The sequence below is a fragment of the Orcinus orca genome, chromosome X (genome assembly GCF_937001465.1).
Source record: "Orcinus orca chromosome X, mOrcOrc1.1, whole genome shotgun sequence".
Classification (NCBI taxonomy): Eukaryota; Metazoa; Chordata; class Mammalia; order Artiodactyla; family Delphinidae; genus Orcinus; species Orcinus orca.
This window is the reverse complement of record NC_064580.1, coordinates 52,757,119-52,776,713: the sequence shown is the minus strand read 5'-3', so window position 1 is coordinate 52,776,713 and position 19,595 is coordinate 52,757,119. Positions and strand designations below refer to the sequence as shown.

The 19,595-nt window shown below is 45.0% G+C and overlaps 2 protein-coding genes across 2 annotated transcripts; one reads left to right on the top strand and one right to left on the bottom strand.

Annotated features, from left to right (window-relative positions):
• Positions 1 to 3,206: 3,206 nt before the first annotated feature.
• On the bottom strand, positions 3,207 to 9,585 carry LOC101277491 (actin-like protein 7A). Its single transcript, XM_012539083.1, has 2 exons — positions 9,507 to 9,585; positions 3,207 to 4,570 (listed from the first exon to the last, which is right to left on the bottom strand). Exons 1-2 carry the CDS (start codon positions 9,583 to 9,585, stop codon positions 3,207 to 3,209), a joined length of 1,443 nt encoding a protein of 480 aa, XP_012394537.1.
• Positions 9,586 to 17,766: 8,181 nt separating this feature from the next.
• On the top strand, positions 17,767 to 19,053 carry LOC101277243 (actin-like protein 7B). Its single transcript, XM_012539082.2, is given in 1 exon segment — positions 17,767 to 19,053. A coding segment is annotated over 1 exon segment (1,254 nt). The 5' UTR covers positions 17,767 to 17,799.
• The last annotated feature ends 542 nt before the right edge of the window (positions 19,054 to 19,595 follow it).

The window sequence follows — 19,595 nt, the reverse complement described above, 5'->3', positions numbered from 1 at the left end:
TTTATATTTAGACTTTTTGAAAAACTGAGGCAGAAGCTAATGTTTTTATTATGCCTTTATGAGTACAGCTTGGTGTTATTTCTTAGCACTGCTGCATATTTTAAAATAAATTTATTTTTCACATATATCTACATATATACACACATATTTATGTGTGTATATACATACATGTGCACACATCTGAGGGATTTTTCATAGCCATAATTGAGAGGATGTTTTTAAAAATAAACAAAACTGACGACTCTTAGTAATTTAAGGTGACTACAAGTTTGGGAAGCAAAATTAGCTTTTTTTCCTCCTCCTGTGCTGGCCCATAACCTTCTTTGCTTCACTAGAAGCACCACCTGGACAAGTCCTTGGGAGTCTTTGGCTGTCCTTCCTTTTCTGTCATATTTAGTAGTAACTGAGTTGAGGATGAACATCTTAGAAGCTAGGTAACCATAAATATCCGAGATCTGTAGACAAGCCAAAGTTTATATTGGTGATGTTTGGCAACCCTGAAGGCCTGCTCTTGATTCCTATTTTCTCTGTGCTCCCTAAGCCCTTGCCTATGCTTCATGCCTACAGTGGGCTGTTCCACCATTATTCTTACTAGCTTTGAAGTCCCAGGAACTTCAAGACCAACAGATGTCCTCTTGGTATACGGAAAGAACAAAGTCATGGGTCCACTCATCTTAGTGTCCTTGAACAAAGTCATTTAATCTCACTGAATCTTGCTTTTCTACAACCTTGTGTGCCCACTGGGATAACCTGGGTTTCTCAGCCTTGGCACTGTTGATAGTTTTGGTTACGTCATTCTTTGCTGTCCTGTGCCTATAGGATGTTTAGCAATATCCCTGGCCTCTACACATTTGATGCCAGTACTACGTACCCTCTACTCCTGTTATGATAACCACCAATATCTTTAGACATTGTCAAATGTCCCTTGGGGTTCAAAATTGTCCTCAGTTGAGAACCATTGGGCTAAGATGACTTCCAAATACTTACTAAAAACTATTCATCTTTTTTAATGTGTGAGGAGGATTCTTTTTTTCTGCAAGGGTGATTTATATGGATCAAGTGAGAGAATTCATAAATGTGCTTTGAAAGAGATTACACAGTTGTTTACCCTTATATTGGTATTTTTCATTTTAAAATGCCGTATAGCATTTGGTCCTAGGATGGCCTGGGAGTTCCCATTCTCCAGAACCACCTCTCATGCCTCCCCTTCATCAAGACCCTCACCTTTTTCGGGGTAATAGACTGGGGGTTCATAGACCCTTAAGGGATCTAAAATAGAATATTTCTGTAATCCTATGTATTTTATTTGATACAGTTAAAAATAGTATTCTATTATTCTGAGGGGTCCATAGGCTTTACCACCCTGCCAAAGAGGTCCAAAGGTTAAGAATTAACTAAACTTCAACCTACCCATCAGTGAATGCTCATAGAGTGTTGACAGTAGTGGTTTGGGCAGAAACTGAGGTGAACAAGGCATACCTCTCTCAAGTCAATGTACCCAACTCTTAGCTGATTCCCTGATCCTCCAGGGTAAGGCTTAGTCCTTGCTGACTAAGCTCTTCTGTGGCTATTTTTGCTTCCCTACTCTAGCTTGCTGGTGCCAGCCAGCTGTGCTTACTTACCAGGCCTCCAGGGTGGAGGATTTAGGTCTTTCAAGGCTGTCTAGGCAAACCTGGAGGCTATGAGGGTGGTTCTGTAGGGCTTCTCCCTGGGAATGGTAGAGATGCCATCGCTCTCCTATGAGTGATTGAATGTGTGTGTCTTTGGGTGTACGTGTGGCTCAGGATCATAGTAAGGCATTTGGACTCCTTATAAGAGGTAGAATTCTACAAGATAATACTAGCTAACAACCCTTGGGATCACCTCCTGGAGGCCACACACTGGTATTCAGGTGTTTACCTCTGATATTTACATCAGCTGTGTGAGGTAGGCATTTGAATTCAATTTTACAGGTGAGCAGACTCAGGTCACACAGCTAGTTGGTAGCAAAACAGTTTCAAATCACAGAGTCTAAAGCCCATGTTCTTTCCACTATTTTATACTGCCTGCCAGTGTTGGAGACAGGGCAGAGAATGTACTGGGGACTCCTCTAAAAAACGGAAGGTCCAATTATAAACTGCCCTGCAGGAAATGCCACAGAACATGCTGGGCTCTGGAAAGGCTTCCCGGACCATGAAGATCTTTATGTTCCTTCAGTTCCTTAGTTGGGTTAGAATGACCAGCATGGACCAGCCTCCCATAAACCCACACTGCAGAACTGGCAGCCTTTATCCCGCACCCATTCCAGACTCCAGTTGTATACCCTGCAGGTTGATGGAGAATCCAGTCTGGTTGGAGAGGAGCATCTGCTGCTTGAAGTGTCTGGAGAATGGCTGTGGGTTGCATCCTCATGACCTTAGTGCTGATAACCCAAGACAAATCTGCCCCCAATTTTTTTAAAGGGGGAAATCTATATAGCATCTATTCCCTGAAGAGTTTTTCCCTTAAGATACACATATCTTGCTCATAATACACCAGGCTTCAGCAGCCAGTCACCATGATGGCTTGGTAAGAACTGGTATCGAGACATAAATGACTACTGGAACTAAAAGAAAGTACAGTTAAAGCAGGCATCAGACATCTTCATCAGCTCTTTCCAAGCCTTCAGAGTCACTGATCAAGTGTGAAATGCACTCTGCTGCTTTGTGGGCGACTGAACCATTACAGCATACTTCCTGTTGGTGTTTATTGAAAGGGATCTTCTTATAGGCCACAACAGCATTTGCTCTATCTACCTAATCTTTATCACACTCCCCCTTCCAAGCAGAGTTTAACAATACTGTAGTACCTAAAGTGGGGAATATACAAAATAAGGGACAGAATAATTTTAGAGGTAGTTTCTCCCCCCAATACTTAAGCAATTAAACTATAAGCTACGTCTTTTTGGTCCATAATCACTCCCCCCTTCTCCCCCCCCACCCCCCGCACTGCCCGTCTCCTTCACCCAGCCCCCGCTGTTGTTTTGGCAAATGGACATTTTAAGGCAGATGCTGCATGTATGAAGTTCTCATTGCATGAGGAAATAGAGAAATACATTGTGGAGGAAACGCAAGGATTGTTTAATACTGCAGGGGTGAACTGGCTGGCTCAGCTCCCTATGTATGGGATGGGTGCTCACCCAGCAAAGCTGACGCATGGCCACCACAGCAACCATGCTTCATCGGAGTTCAGAAGCACCTTCTGTAGAGGAAGAAAGGCCCATGTTCCTCATACTCAAAGCGGTGGACCCACAGTGGTTGGAAGCCCTGAAGCGATGGTAGGAGGGAGCCACCCGTCCACACTGCAGTGTCTCTTTCGGGCAACACGTTTACCTGGGGGGTGTCATTAGGACACATGCTTCTCAGCTCCTTCTGCAGATGGTTAGGGAAACCGCTGAGCATGGTGCTCCCCCCACAGAGTAGGATATACCCCATGAGGTCTCGTTTGAGGGTGATGTCACACTTGTTAAGGCAGGACACTGTCTGGGTGTGGAGGCCCAGCTGCATGGACTTGATCAGAGAAGGCTTGAAGAACATCTCTGAGCAGAGGAACCTTTCCTGGCACAGGTATATCTCCTGCCCATCCAGCAGGGTGTACTGGATTGTATGCTCAGTAGCTGGGACTTTCTTCTCTTCAGTGGGGACCAGGGCCACAAAGCAGCATTTCTTCTTGATGTCCTCCACAATGCCCAGCTGGTCCTCAGTGAAGTGTTTCCCCAAATTGTTCATCAGGCCCATTAAGTAGGTTGTCAGGTCAGAACCCGCGTAGTCCAGCCGTCCAGTGATGCTGGGCAAAGGATAGCCCTCGTAGATGGGAACTACATAGGACACACCGTGGCCGACCTCCACAACCAGGCCAGAGGTCCTTCCGTAGGAGTACATGGACAGGCGGGACTGGTAGGCGATATGCATTGCGGGAGTTTTGAAGGTCTCAAACAGCATTTCAGCATACTTCTCTCTATTTGTGTGTGGTCTCAGGGGTGGGTCTGAAACCAAGGCGGCGTGCTCCTCTGGGGCAATCTTCATCTCTTGATGGAAAAGATATTCCCAGATATCCTGTACTGTATCCCAGCCCATGATGATGCCATGTCGCAGAAGATTAATTAGCTTGAGACAAACTTCTGGGTTGATAAGCTCGTGCCACACAAATGTCTCCTTGTGATTGTCCCCGGTTTTGGCCGTCTCCATGTAGGGTTTGCCCACTGTGGGTGAGATCATGTGGGTGGGCTTTGGCAGCCCGGCAAAGCCACATTTACAGTAGCCCGTGCCAAGGTCCACGACCACTGCTTTGGTCAACTCTAGCTTGGGCTTCTTATTGACCACAGGTGATTTTGTAGGTTCTTCTGGCTCTGAACGGTTGCGGCGAACCCACACTGCCTGCTTCGCTGGGCCATCCTTTAACGAGGCAGTCTGGAGGACCTGTGTTTGCAGGGAGTCCTGTTCACCCGTTCTCTCGGAAGGCCAATCCCCTATGATTGCCGCCTGTGGAGCCCACACGCTCTCAAGAGCTGTTTTGCTCTCAGAAAGTTCCTCAATCCCACTGGCCTCAAGGCCTGAAAGGCTTAAGTCAGAGGGCAACTTGAGAATTTCCCCAGTGATGACACCACTGATTATGACATAATCCAGTGTCCCAGGGCTTTCTAGATACTGGGAACCTTTGTGTGGGTTTGTGTGGGAACCTAGCCTCCTGTGTTAGGGTAGATTTGAAATAGTGTTTCTGAAGGGACTTACTTTTTACTAAATTTTGTAGTAAACCTGGTTTATCCAATCAATTAATATACATTGAGTGCTTACTATGTGCAAGGCAGGCAGCAGTGAAAAAAAAAGACAAAAATCTCTGCCCTTGTAGAGTTTACATTCTAATCAGTGGGGGTTGGGGAGAGGCAGACAATAAACAAAATAAATATATGTTAGAAGATGTTAATGGCAAAAGAGAAAAGGAAGCAGGGAAGGCTGGGGAGAGGGTGGCTGTGTTAATGTGCCATGTAGTTTTCTCCCTGAGACAGTGACACTTGAGTGAGGACCTGAAGGAAGTGAGGGAGAGTGCCATGTGTATATCGGGGAGCAGCAGGTGCAGACGACTGTGGGTTAGAGCAGGGTCTGTAAACTCAGGCCTGCAGCCTGTTTTTCTTAATAACGTTTTATTGGATCACAGCCATGCTCATTCGTTTACATGTTGTCTATGTCTGCTTTTGTGCTACAACATCAGAGTTGAGTCATTGCAATAAGTACTGTATGGCCTGCAAAGCTGAAAATGAGTATCGACTATCTGGCCCTTTGCAGAAAAAGTTTGCCTATTCCCAAGTTAGAGGATTCCAAGAAGACCAGTGTGGCTGCAGTGGAGACAGCAAGGAAAAGTAGAGATGGGAGAAGGGGTGGGGGAGGGAGAGCAGCTCACGTTAGGTCTCATAGGCCTTTGCTAGGACTTTGGCTCTAACTCTGTGTGAAGTCAGAAAGCACTAGAGAATTTTGAGCAGAGAGTTGACACCATTTGATTTAGATTTTAGCAGGACCAATGGCTGCTATGGTGACCGTGCCAAGCACTTCTGTCCCGCCTATTTCTTAGGGCAACCTGCAGAGGAATTATTTTTGGACACATATTTGCACACATACTCCTCCTTTGTCCAGGTCATTGGGTTGACAATGAAATTAGACCCTACAGTCCCACTGATGAGAACACTGAGGCTCTCGGGTACATAGCTCACCCAAGGATATCCAGCCAGCAGTGCCAAGTTCTGCTGACTGTGACTTCTTCCCAGGGGTGTCCCTTGATGGGACCCAACATGTGTCTCTGAGGCTGCTTGGCCACTGTATCACATGCCGTCTCTGAAGCTGGGCCTGTTGGTGCTGACACCTGCTGCTCTCAAGGCGCCCAGGATCCATCCTTATGTTATGCAGCACTGTGCTCTTAATAAGGAGGCAGTCACTACAATGGTGGGCTTTCTCCTTTAAGGAAGTTACTGGGGATGCTCTTTACTCCTTTTGGGGTATGAGAGAAGAAAAGGACCAAGTCTAGTTTCATGAGCCTTGTGACTATGTGATAGGGGCAGCTTCTTGGTTCAATGGGTAGAGGAGGAGATGGTATTGAACTTTGAAAGAAGAATAGGAAAGTACTTTTCTCTATGCCTGGCTGCCTGAGAAATAGCTTACTTACCTCTGCTTTTCAGGGGTTTGCATGGCCAACTTGGATTGTCTGACTTTATTTCAAGAGAACTTGTATGACAACCAAAGGTGTATTTAGTTTAGAATCATCCATTTTCCTTCTCCTCAACCCACCTCTTGATTTCTGAGAAATATGCAGCTGCTTAGTACATTTTTACTGCCCTGGAGTCCTGTAAGAGGCTCTACTAGTTTCCTATTGAGGCTGTGACAAATTACCACAAATTTAATGGCTTAAAACACAAATTTATTATCCTGCAATTCTGGAGGTTAGAAGCCCACAGTCAGTCTTAGTGGGCTAAAATCAAGGTCTCAGCAGGGCCTCGTTCCTTCTGGAGGCTCTAAGGGATAATCCTTTTCCAGCTCCTAGATGCTGCCTGCCTTCCTTGGCTTGTGGCCCCTTCCTTCATCTTCAAGACCTCTCAGACTTCTGCTTCCATTGTCATATCTCCTTATCTGAACTTGACCCTCCTGTCTCCCTCTTCTTAAGATAATTCTGATTACTTTGGGCCCACCTGGATAATCAAGGGTTGTTAATCTCCCCATTGCAAACTTCTTAGCTCACATCTGCAAAGTCCCTTTTACCATGAAAGGTAACATATTCACAGGTTCCAGGGATTCAGATGTGGACATCTTTGGGGGACCATTATTCACCCTCTGTCACTCGACCTGTGCATCCCACTTCACTAAGACACTCAGAGCATGAAATGCTCTGTTTCACAGGCTCCTCCCCCACTGCTCATGCTTGCTGTCCTTAGTGCTTTCTGTCATCATAGGTGGGAGAAGTGATGTGCTAGCTTAAGGCCAATTGCTCCATCTGTAAGGTCCATGGGCACAGGGACTGTCAGGGTCCATCCCCACATCCTTCAGGCTAAAGCCAATGGACCCATTTCACTCCTTTTACTTCACCTCTCAGGATTATGCATACTTGGATGCTGTCTCCTGATGGAAACCCTTTTCCCCTTAGCTTTCACGTCACCCTTTGTGACCCTTCTCTCTGGGTCAGCACACAGTGGTATCAATGACGGAAAGATATAAAGACTGTTGGCACACTGAACCCAAAACCTCCACTGCCTGGCACATGCAACCCTGCACACTTGTCACCAGCCATCTAAGGCGTATGTGGGCTCCTGGGGTCTCTGGTGAGGTCCCTCTAGGTAGAGACACTCTATGTTGCTCATACTTTCTTGGGCCGTATTTTCTCATGGGATAACACCTACTTTTGCTCCTCTGGCCCAAGACCAAAAAAAACATGAGATGATCCTTCTGGAAAGCAACGCTGAGGCTCTCCCCTATCGTGGAGAAAGAAAACGTGAAAAAATTAGACCAAGAAACACATTTCTCCCTGAGGTGGTATCCTTGCTCCTAGTTTTGTTTTTTGGGACACCACCCACCCTTGACCTTTGGAGGAAAGGTGAACCAGGCCCTGTAGCTTTAGCAGCTATGGAGGGAAGAAAGAGAATCTAGTAAGGAAAAGGCCAGTGTACAACATTTCTTTTCACGAATGCAGATTCCTAGATCCCACTCCCACCTTACTGAATCTGAATGTTTCGAGCCTAGGACTGTTGAGACCTAGGAATCCAACTCTTCAATATGTTGACATTTGGGAAACTGAGTCAAGCTCCCAGCAAAGAAAAGAATTCCTTGTCAGACAGACAGTGAGCCTCATTCCCAAAGCTCAGCCCTCAGTGTGATAACCCCAATTCTAAGACTAACCAGTTCCCTCGAGGTGGAAGGGAAAGGAGCTGTCTTCAGAAGGTGGAGATACTCTGTTGTTTCTCTTTCCCGAGCTCCATAATCCACAGCCTAGTGGCCTCTGGACATCTCTAAGTCAGCATGCCCCAAATGGAACTCATTGCCTTCCCCTGTATAACCGTCTTGCCCCTGTATCCTCTGTCTATATACGAGGAGCCCTACCATCCACCTAGATGCTCAAGCCTGAAACCTGGAGGCAGTGGATAGGGATCAAGCTGATGAGGGGATATAGCACTATCAAAATCAGATTCGACTAACATTTTGAGTAGTTTGCCCAAGCTCAGATTATAATAATGAAGCTATATTTGAACTTGGGTCTTCTGAGTCCAATTCCTTACTCCTCTTTCTATTCTGTACTGCCTTTCCATAAGGAGTGGAAGAAGAGGAGGCTTAGGGGGGTCCACAAGCATCGCCTTTAAATAGCTTAAGTGTTGTCACATGGAAGAATTAGCTTGCCTTGCACGACCTCAAAAGTAGACCCAAGACCAATTAATGGCTTCTTCAGAGAGGTACAGATGTCAATCCAATGTGAGGAAAAGTTTGTCCCTCACAGCTGTCTGTGCCAGATCAAGTGTTTAATCCTCAGGTTCTGTGATTTTGAGACACCACCAATGGAACTTGGTGGTGCTCATAACTGTAATCCTTATAAAGTTGTTGCCCACATAATCCAGTTCCAAGAAACAATTCAGCAAACAGAAATCCCCACGAGTTATTTATTAATGTTCCACAGCAGTATTTCTTATGTCTTAACAATCCCTCTTTTCTTTCCTATCCACGTCACCTAATCCTTCAACTACTTCTGCCCTTATTAATTTTCCCAGAAAACTTCCTTAGCCCCAGTTGTTTCTCTTCCCCTCTTCCTCCTGTTTCTTTACCAAAGCCCTAATCTGTCTTTTTTTTAGAGCGGTGACAGTTTGGTACAGAGGACCCTATGGGAACCTAATGAATTTGTTTGTTCTGGATGACAGACCATCTTTGCTTGGGCAGAGGAAAGGGATTCATCCTTCCCTCTTCCTCACTCCCCACATCTAATCATCTAATGTAAACGCAATGCTAGAGGCTAGAGATGTCACAGGAGCCTATGTGAAAGGGTCTCAAATGTTAGACTAAAAGCTTGGATTGAATTGAGGACAGTTGAGAACCAACAAATTAGATTAGATTCTACCTTCTGAATTTCTTTAGAACCTGCCCCTTCCTTTTTTTTCCACACTATCACAGCCCTAGCTTAGGCCACCTTCAAGCCTTACAAGAATTTCTTCAACATCCTCCTTTTAGATCTCAGAGACTTGTCCCTCCATATTACAGCTAAACATGAATCATTCTAAGATTTTGTCCTGGAAACCAAATCTGACCACTCACCTGCTTAAAGGCTTCATTGGCTCCCCAGCTGTTGTCAGTTTAATCCAAGCCCTAACCTCTAGCATTTGAGGTCCTCCCTAGTTGCTCCCATGACTGCCTTATCCTGATCTATTTTTCCAAACACTTCAACTACTGGAAGCTCTCCACCATGCCTCCCTCGAGTGTTTGCTCAGGCTGTGCTCTCTGCTCTGGATGGCTTTCCCTCCCCTTAGCTACCTGACAAATATCCACCTATCTTGCAGTACTCTACGTAGGCAGCACCTTTCTGAAGAACCTTCTGACTCCCTCCCTCCATTGTGCGCCTCTGTTCTCCCAATAGACGTACACCTGCAAACTCCTCTGCATCCATTCATCTTCTTCCCAACTAGACTGGGCACTGCTTGTGGCCAGGTTTCTTTCATCAGGGCCTACACACTCTCTTTTTTTTTTTAACATCTTTATTGGGGTATAATTGCTTTACAATTGTGTGTTAGTTTCTGCTTCACAACAAAATGAATCAGTTATACATATACATATGTTCCCATATCTCTTCCCGCGTCTGTCTCCCTCCCTCCCACCCTCCCTATCCCACCCCTCCAGGTGGTCACAAAGCACCGAGCTGATCTTCCTGTGCTATGCGGCTGCTTCCCACTAGCTACCTCCCTTACGTTTGGTAGTGTATAAATGTCCATGCCTCTCTCTCGCTTTGTCACAGCTTACCTTTGCCCCTCCCCATATCCTCAAGTCCATTCTCTAGTAGGTCTGTGTCTTTATTCCTGTCTTACCCCTAGATTCTTCATGACATTCTTTTTTCTTAAATTTCATATATATGTGTTAGCATACGGTATTTGTCTCTCTCTTTCTGACTTACTTCACTCTGTATGACAGACTCTAGGTCTATCCACCTCATTACAAATAGCTCAATTTCGTTTCTTTTTATGGCTGAGTAATATTCCATTGTATATATGTGCCACATCTTCTTTATCCATTCATCTGATGATGGGCATTTAGGTTGTTTCCATCTCCGGGCTATTGTAAATAGAGCCGCAATGAACATTTTGGTACATGACTCTTTTTGAATTTTGGTTTTCTCAGGGTATATGCCCAGTAGTGGGATTGGTGGGTCATATAGTAGTTCTATTTGTAGTTTTTTAAGGAACCTCCATACTGTTCTCCATAGTGGCTGTATCAATTTACATTCCCACTAACGGTGCAAGAGGGTTCCCTTTTCTCCACACCCTCTCCGGCATTAATTGTTTCTAGATTTCTTGATGATGGCCTTTCTGACCGGTGTGAGATGATATCTCATTGTAGTTTTGATTTGCATTTTTCTAATGATTAGTGATGTTGAGCATACTTTCATGTGTTTGTTGGCAGTCTGTATATCTTCTTTGGAGAAATGTCTATGTAGGTCTTCTGCCCATTTTTGGATTGGGTTTTTTGTTTTTTTGTTATTAAGCTGCATGAGCTGCTTATAAATCTTGGAGATTAATCCTTTGTCAGTTGCTTCATTTGGAAATATTTTCTCCCATTCTGAGGGTTGTCTTTTGGTCTTGTTTATGGTTACTTTTGCTGTGCAAAAGCTTTGAAGTTTCATTAGGTCCCACTTGTTTATTTTTGTTTTTATTTCCATTTCCCTAGGAGGTGGTTCAAAAAGAATCCTGCTGTGATTTATGTCATAGAGATTTCTGCCTATGTTTTCCTCTAAGAGTTTGATAGTTTCTGGCCTTACATTTAGGTCTTTAATCCATTTTGAACTTATTTTTGTGTATGGTGTTAGGGAGTGATCTAATCTCAGACTTTTACATGTAGCTGTCCAGTTTCCCCAGCACCACTTATAGAAGAGGCTGTCCTTTCTCCACTGTATATTCCGGCCTCCTTTATCAAAAAGATAAGGTGACCATATGTGCCTGGGTTTATCTCTGGGCTTTCTATCCTGTTCCATTGATCTATCTTTCTGTTTTTGTGCCAGTACCATACTGTGTTGATTACTGTATCTTTGTAGTATAGTCTGAAGTCAGGGAGCCTGATTCCTCCAGCTCCATTTTTCGTTCTCAACATTGCTTTGGCTATTCGGGGTCTTCTGTGTTTCCATACAAATTGCGAAATTTTTTGTTCTAGTTCTGTGAAAAATGCCAGTGGTAGTTTGATAGGGATTGCATTGAATCTATAGATTGCTTTGGGTAGTAGAGTTATTTTCACAATGTTGATTCCTCCAATCCAAGAACAGGGTATATCTCTCCATCTATTTGTATCATCTTTAATTTCTTTCATCAGTGTCTTATAATTTTCTGCATACAGGTCTTTTGTCTCCTTAGGTAGGTTTATTCCTAGATATTTTATTCTTTTTGTTGCAATGGTAAATGGGAGTGTTTTCTTGATTTCACTTTCAGATTTTTCATCATTAGTGTATAGGAATGCCAGAGATATCTGTGCATTAATTTTGTATCCTGCTACTTTACCAAATTCATTGATTAGCTCTAGTAGTTTTCTGGTAGCATCTTTAGGATTCTCTAAGTATAGTATCATGTCATCTGCAAATAGTGACAGCTTTACTTCTTGTTTTCCGATTTGGATTCCTTTTATTTCCTTTTCTTCTCTGATTGCTGTGGCTAAAACTTCCAAAACTATGTTGAATAAGAGTGGTGAGATTGGGCAGCCTTGTCTTGTTCCTGGTCTTAGTGAAAATGCTTTCAGTTTTTCACCATTGAGGACGATGTTGGCTGTGGGTTTGTCATATATGGCCTTTATTATGTTGAGGAAAGTTCCCTCTATGCCTACTTTCTGCAGGGTTTTTATCATAAATAGGTGTTGAATTTTGTCAAAAGCTTTCTCTGCATCTATTGAGATGATCATATAGTTTTTCTCCTTCAATTTGTTAATATGATGTATCACGTTGATTGATTTGCGTATATTGATGAATCCTTGCATTCCTGGAATAAACCCCACTTGATCATGGTGTACGATCCGTTTAATGTGCTGTTGGATTCTGTTTGCTAGTATTTTGTTGAGGATTTTTGCATCTATGTTCATCAGTGATATTGGCCTGTAGTTTTCTTTCTTTGTGACATCCTTCTCTGGTTTTGGTATCAGGTTCATGGTGTCCTCGTAGAATGAGTTTGGGAGTGTTCCTCCTCTGCTATATTTTGGAAGAGCTTAAGAAGGATAGGTGTTAGCTATTCTCTAAATGTTTGATATAATTCGCCTGTGAAGCCATCTGGTCCTGGGCTTTTGTTTGTCAGAAGATTTTTAATCACAGTTTCAATTTCAGTGCTTGTGATTGGTCTGTTCATATTTTCTATTTCTTCCTGATTCAGTCTTGGCAGGTTGTGCCTTTCTAAGAATTCGTCCATTTCTTCCAGGTTGTCCACTTTATTGGCGTAGAGTTGCTTGTAGTAATCTCTCATGATCCTTTGTATTTCTGCAGTGTCAGTTGTTACTTCTCCTTTTTCATTTCTAATTCTATTGATTTGAGTCTTCTCCCTTTTTCTCTTGTTGAGTCTGGCTAATGGTTTATCAAGTTTGTTTATCTTCTCAGAGAACCAGCTTTTAGTTTTATTGATCTTTGCTATCGTTTGCTTCATTTCTTTTTCATTTATTTCTGATCTGATTTTTATGATTTCTTTCCTTCTGCTAACTTTGGGGGTTTTTTTGTTCTTCTTTCTCTAGTTGCTTTAGGTGCAAGGTTAGGTTGTTTATTCGAGATGTTTCCTGTTTCTTAAGGTAGGATTGTATTGCTATAAACTTCCCTCTTAGAACTGCTTTTGGTGCATCCCATAGATTTTGTGTCATCGTGTCTCCATTGTCATGTGTTTCTAGGTATTTTTTGATTTCCTCTTTGATTTCTTCAGTGATCACTTCGTTATTAAGTAGTGTATTGTTTAGCCTCCATGTGTTTGTATTTCTTACAGATCTTTTCCTGTAATTGATATCTAGTCTCATAGCGTTGTGGTCGGAAAAGATACTTGATACAATTTCAATTTTCTTAAATTTACCAAGGCATCATTTGTGATTCAAGATATGATCTATCGTGGAGAATGTTCCATGAGCACTTGAGAAAAAAGTGTATTCTGTTGTTTTTGGATGGAGTGTCCTATAAATATCAATTAAGTCCATCTTGTTTAATGTATCATTTAAAGCTTGGGTTTCCTTATTTATTTTCATTTTGGATGATCTGTCCATTGGTGAAAGTGGGGTGTTAAAGTCCCCTACTATGAATGTGTTACTGTCGATTTCCCCTTTTACGGTGTTAGTATTTGCCTTATGTATTGAGATGCTCCTATGTTTTGTCCATAAATATTTACAATTGTTATATCTTCTTCTTGGATCGATCCCTTGATCATTATGTAGTGTCCTTCTTTGTCTCTTCTAATAGTCTTTATTTTAAAGTCTATTTTGTCTGATATGAGAATTGCTACTCCAGCTTTCTTTTGGTTTCCATTTGCATGAAATATCTTTTTGCATCCCCTTACTTTCAGTCTGTACGTGTCTCGAGGTCTGAAGTGTGTCTCTTGTAGACAGCAAATATATGGGTCCTGTTTTTGTATCCATCCAGCCAATCTGTGTCTTTTGGTGGGAGCATTTAGTCCATTTACATTTAAGTAATTATCGATCTGTATGTTCCTATTCCCATTTTCTTAATTGTTTTGGGTTTGTTATTGTAGGTCGTTTTCTTCTCTTGTGTTTCATGCCTAGAGAATTTCCTTTAGCAGTTGTTTTAGAGCTGGTTTGGTGGTGCTGAACTGTCTCAGCTTTTGCTTGTCTGTAAAGGTTTTAATTTCTCCATCAAATCTGAATGAGATCCTTGCTGGGTAGAGTAATCTTGCTTGCAGATTTTCCTCCTTCATCACTTTCAATATGTCCTGCTGTTCCCTTCTGGCTTGCAGAGTTTCTGCTGAAAGATCAGCTGTTAACCTTATGGGGGTTCCCTTGTGTGTTATTTGTTGTTTTTCCCTTGCTGCTTTTAATATGCTTTCTTTGTATTTAATTTTTGACAGTTTGATTAATATGTGTCTTGGCGTATTTCTCCTTGGATTTATCCTGTATGGGACTGTCTGTGCTTCCAGAACTTGATTAACTATTTCCTTTCCCATATTAGGGAAGTTTTCAACTATAATCTCTTCAAATATTTTCTCAGTCCCTTTCTTTTTCCCTTCTTCTTCTGGAACCCCTATAATTCGAATGTTGGTGCGTTTAATGTTGTCCCAGTGGTCTCTGAGACTTGTCCTCAGTTCTTTCCATTCTTTTTTCTTTTTTCTGCACTGCAGTAGTTATTTCCACTACTTTATCTTCCAGGTCACTTATCCGTTCTTCTGCCTCAGTTATTCTGCTATTGATCCCATCTAGAGTATCTTTCATTTCATTTATTGTGTTGTTCATCATTGTTTGTTTCATCTTTAGGTCTTCTAGGTCCTTGTTAAATGTTTCTTGCATTTTGCCTTTTCTGTTTTCAAGATTTTGGATCATCTTTACTATGATTGTTCTGAATTCTTTTTCAGGTAGACTGCCTATTTCCTCTTCATTTGTTAGGTCTGGTGGGTTTTTATCTTGCTCCTCATCTGCTGTGTGTTCTTCTGTCTTCTCATTTTGCTTATCTTACTGTGTTTGGGGTCTCCTTTTTGCAGGCTGCATGTTTGTAGTTCCATTTGTTTTTGGTGTCTGTCCCCAGTGGCTAAGATTGGTTCAGTGGGTTGTGTAGGCTTCCTGGTGGAGGGGACTAGTGCCTGTTTTCTGGTGGATGAGGCTGGATCTTGTCTTTCTGGTGGGCAGTTCCACATCTGGTGGTGTGTTTTCGGGTGTCTGTTGACTTATTATGATTTGGGGCAGCCTCTCTACTAATGGATGGGGTTGTGTTCCTGTCTTGTTAGTTTTTCGGCATAGGATGTCCAGCACTGTAGCTTGCTGGTCGTTGAGTGAAGCTGGGTGCTGGTGTTGATATGGAGATCTCTGGGAGATTTTCTCCGTTTGATATTATGTGCAGCTGGGAGGTCTCTTGTGGACCAATGTCCTGATGTTGGCTCTCCCACCTCAGAGGCACAGCACTAACTCCTGGCTGCAGCACCAAGAGTCTTTCATCCACATGGCTCAGAAGAAAAGGGAGAAAAAGTAGAAAGTGACAATTAGTAGAAGTAGAAAGAAAGAAAGAAAGAAAGAAAGAAGGGAGGGAGGATGGGAGGGAGGAAGGAAGGAGGGAAGGAAGGAAAAAAGAAAGAAAGAAGATAAAGTAAAAAAAATAAAGTAAGATAAAATATAATAAAGTTATTAAAATAAAAAATAATTATTAAGAGGAAAAAAAAACAAAAAACATAAAAACGGATGGTTAGAACCCTGGGACAAATGGTGGAAGCAAAGTTCTACAGACAAAATCTCACACAGAAGCATACACATACACACTCACAAAAAGAGGAAATGGGGAAAAAATCATAAATCTTGCTCTCAAAGTCCACCTCCTCAATTTGGGATGATTCGTTTTCTAAAGGAGGGAAGGAAGGAAAGAAAGAACGAAGATAAAGTAAAATAAAATAATTAAAATAAAAATAATTATTAAGAAAAAAATAAAAAAAAACAAAAACAAAAAACGGACGGATGGAACCCTTGGACAAATGGTGGAAGCAAAGCTATACAGACAAAATCTCACCAGAAGCATACACATACACACTCACAAAAAAAGGAAAAATTATAAATCTTGCTCTCAAAGTCCACCTCCTTAATTTGGGATGATTCATTGTCTATTCATGTATTCCACAGATGCAGGGTACATCAAGTTGATTGTGGAGCTTTTTTTTTTTTTTTTTTTTTTTTGATTGTGGAGCTTTAATCCACTGCTTCTGAGCCTGCTGGGAGAGATTTCCCTTTCTCTTCTTTGTTCTCACAGCTCCCAGGGGCTCAGCTTTGGATTTGGCCCCGCCTCTGCGTGTAGGTCGCCGCAGGACGTCTGTTCTTCATTCAGACAGGACGGGGTTAAAGGAGCCACTGATGCGGGGGCTCTGGCTCACTCAGGCCGGGGGGAGGGGAGATCACGGAGTGCAGGGCGAGCCTGCGGCGGCAGAGGCCTGCGTGATGTTGCACCAGCCTGAGGCGTGCCATGCGTTCTCCTGTGGAAGTTGTCCCTGGATCCCGGGACCCTGGCAGTGGCGGGCTGCACAGGCTCTCCTGAAGGGGGGTGTGGATAGTGACCTGTGTTCGCACACAGGCTTCTTGGTGGCGGCGGCAGCAGCCTTAGCGTCTCTCATGCCTGTCTCTGGGGTTCGCGCTTTTATCCGTGGCTCACGCCCATCTCTGGAGCTCCTTTAAGCAGCGTTCTTAAACCCCTCTCCTCACGCACCAGGAAACAAAGAGGGAAGAAAAAGCCTCTTGCTTCTTCGGCAGGTCCAGACTTTTCCCCGGACTCCCTCCCAACTAGCCGTGGCGCACTAACCCCCTGCAGGCTGTGTTCACGCCGCCAACCCCAGTCCTCTCCCTGCGCCCCGACCGAAGCCTGAGCCTCAGCTCCCAGCCCCGCCCGCTCTGGCAGGTGAGCAGACAAGCCTCTCGGGCTGGTTAGTGCCGGTTGGCACCGATCTTCTGTGCGGGAATCTCCGCTTTGCCCTCTGCACCCCTGTTGCTGTGCTCTCCTCTGCGGCTCCAAAGCTCCTCCCCTCTGCCACCCGCAGTCTCCGCCCGGGAAGGGGCTTTCTAGTGTGTGGAAACCTTTCTTCCTTCACAGCTCCCTCCCACTGGTGCAGGTCCCGTCTGTATCCTTTTGTCTCTGTTTATTCTTTTTTCTTTTGCCCTACCCAGGTACATGGGGGGTTTCTTGCCTTTTGGGAGGTCTGAGGTGTTCTGCCAGCGTTCAGTAGGTGTTCTGTAGTAGTTGTTCCACGTGTAGATGTATTTCTGGTGTATCTGTGGAGAGGAAGGTGATCTCCGCGTCTTACTCTTCTACCATCTTCCCCTCTAGCTGTAGTTACCACCTACACACTCTTTAAGGTGACCTGGTACATTGGATTTGGAGGAACTTGGGTTAAAGTACAAACAAACACTCCAAGAGCTGTTTTCTCTTGGGCAAGTCATTTGCATTCTGAGCCTTGATTTCCTTAGCTCTGCCTACCTCCCAAGATTCTGTGAAGTGTCATGTGAGGTGCCTGCTACAGTGTTTGGCTGTAGTATTTATCAATACTGCTCAAGTATTTATCACCCTCTTGGCCAAGAAGCTGAGGAGGAAGAGGTGTTCAGCTAGTGAACGAGGGATTAGGAGTGAGGATATAAGGAGAGGGAGCAGAAACCTCTGAGACCCAAGTGTGGTTGGACTTCTAAAACTGTGCTGGCCACCTGGTCTGTCTGGGAGCAAAGTCGAGTTATGCCAATGGAGGTGGGGGTGATAGATCAAGGGCCTGCCAAGGCCAAGCCCTCCCTGGGCTGCCAGAATGGACTAGCCCGTGGTGACATCACAATCCTGAGGGGTTGCCAAGGCACTGCTGGAGGTGGACCTCTTATTTCTCCCCACGGAGCTCTAGGATGTGGATGTGAGAAAAGTGAGCAAGGAAGGCAAATGGAGACAAGGAACAGCCCTAGCCCCAAGACCATGGGCACGGCTCAGGGGGACCCTGGAGAGGCAGGCACGCTGCCAGGTCCTGAGGCTGGCATCCGGGACACAAGTTCATCCACTCAGCTGAAGATGAAGCCCAAGAAGGTGAGTAAGATCAAGGCACTCATCATTGACCTGGGCTCCCAGTACTGTAAGTGTGGCTATGTGGGCGAGCCGAGCCCGACCTACTTCATCTCCTCCACTGTGGGCAAGCTCTGCTCTGAGGCAGCTGACGCCTGTGACACCCACAAGCAGACCTACATGGGCCACGAGCTGCTCAACATGGAGGTGCCTCTGAAGCTGATTTATCCGCTAAAATACGGCATCGTGGTGGACTGGGACTGTGTCCAGAACATCTGGGAGTACATCTTCCACACGGCCATGAAGGTCCTCCCCGAGGAGCATGCTGTGCTGGTCTCCGACCCCCTGCTCAGCCCCACCAGCAACCGTGAGAAGTATGCAGAGCTCATGTTCGAGACCTTTGGCATCCCTGCCATGCACGTGACCTCCCAGTCGTTGCTGTCCATCTACTCCTATGGCAAGACCTCTGGGCTGGTGGTGGAGAGTGGGCACGGTGTCTCACATGTGGTGCCCATCTCCAAGGGCGACGTGCTGCCAGGCCTGACAAGTCGTGCCGACTATGCCGGCAGTGACCTCACCAACTACCTGCTGCAGCTGCTCAATGAGGCCGGCCACAAGTTCACGGACAACCACCTGCACATCATCGAGCACATCAAGAAGAAGTGCTGCTACTCGGCACTCAAGCCAGTGGAGGAGCTTGGCCTGTGCCTGGAGGATCTGCGTGTGGACTATGAGCTCCCCAACGGCAAGCTCATCACCATCGGTCAGTAGCGCTTTCTGTTCACCGAGATGCTCTTCAAGCCCACCTTGGTGGGCAGCAACCAGCCTGGTCTCCCCAAGCTCATGGCCGCCTGCCTGAACCACTGCCAGGAGGCCGGCTTCAAGGAGGAGATGGCAGCCAACCTGCTGCTGTGTGGCAGCTGCACCATGCTGGACGGCTTCCCAGAGTGCTTCCAGAGGGAGCTGAGTTTCCCCTGCCCGGGGGACAGCCCCACAGTGGCTGCTGCTCCTGAGAGGAAGACCTCCGTGTGGACCGGCGGCTCCATCCTGGCCTCCCTGCAGGCCATCCAGCAGCTTTGGGTCAGCAAGGAAGAGTTTGAGGAGCGGGGCAGGGCAGCTATCTACAGCAAGGGCTGAGCAGTGGTGTCCCTACAGTCCAGGCCTGTGTGCAGACAGCCACAGGCCACTCTATACACATTTACAGAATTTCACATAAAATTTTAAGATGCAATGCCTCTTGTCTGGTCTGGATTTCTTGCTCTAGTGTGGTAGCAGAAGGTGATGGTGAGTTGGGTTTAGGCATATCAGCACCTTCTGCTCTGCTGGGTGGGGAGCAGCAGGGGTTGGGGAGGCTCACTGGGCCCTCCCCCTCTGCTCTCCCCATGAGGGCAACATCATCATAGAGCCCAGAATGTAGCTTCCTGTTCTATTAGCTCTTCAGGGTTCAAAATTCAATCCAACAGACACTCATACTGCTTGCTCACCCATGGACCAAGGGGGAAACAAAGGCTCAGATTAAGGGACAAGCTTGGGTCACATAGTTAAGTGGTGGGTGGGAGACTCACAACTAGGTGTCTGATTTCCGTCACCTGTTTCTGCCCCTGATGGTCACCTGTCCCCAGCTTTATCACTGCTTGACTGCCTCACTAACCAACCCTCACTACCTGCCCCCTTCAAAG

Excerpts from the sequence above, each read along its gene's own strand:
- LOC101277491 (XM_012539083.1), bottom strand. The coding sequence starts at position 9,585 with ATGGAGGGAGGGAGTCAGAAGGTTCTTCAGAAAGGTGCTGCCTACGTA. Across the intron at positions 4,571-9,506 it reads GATAGGTGGATATTTGTCAG|GCCTTGAGGCCAGTGGGATT; the intron begins GTAGCTAAGGGG and ends TAAGCCTTTCAG.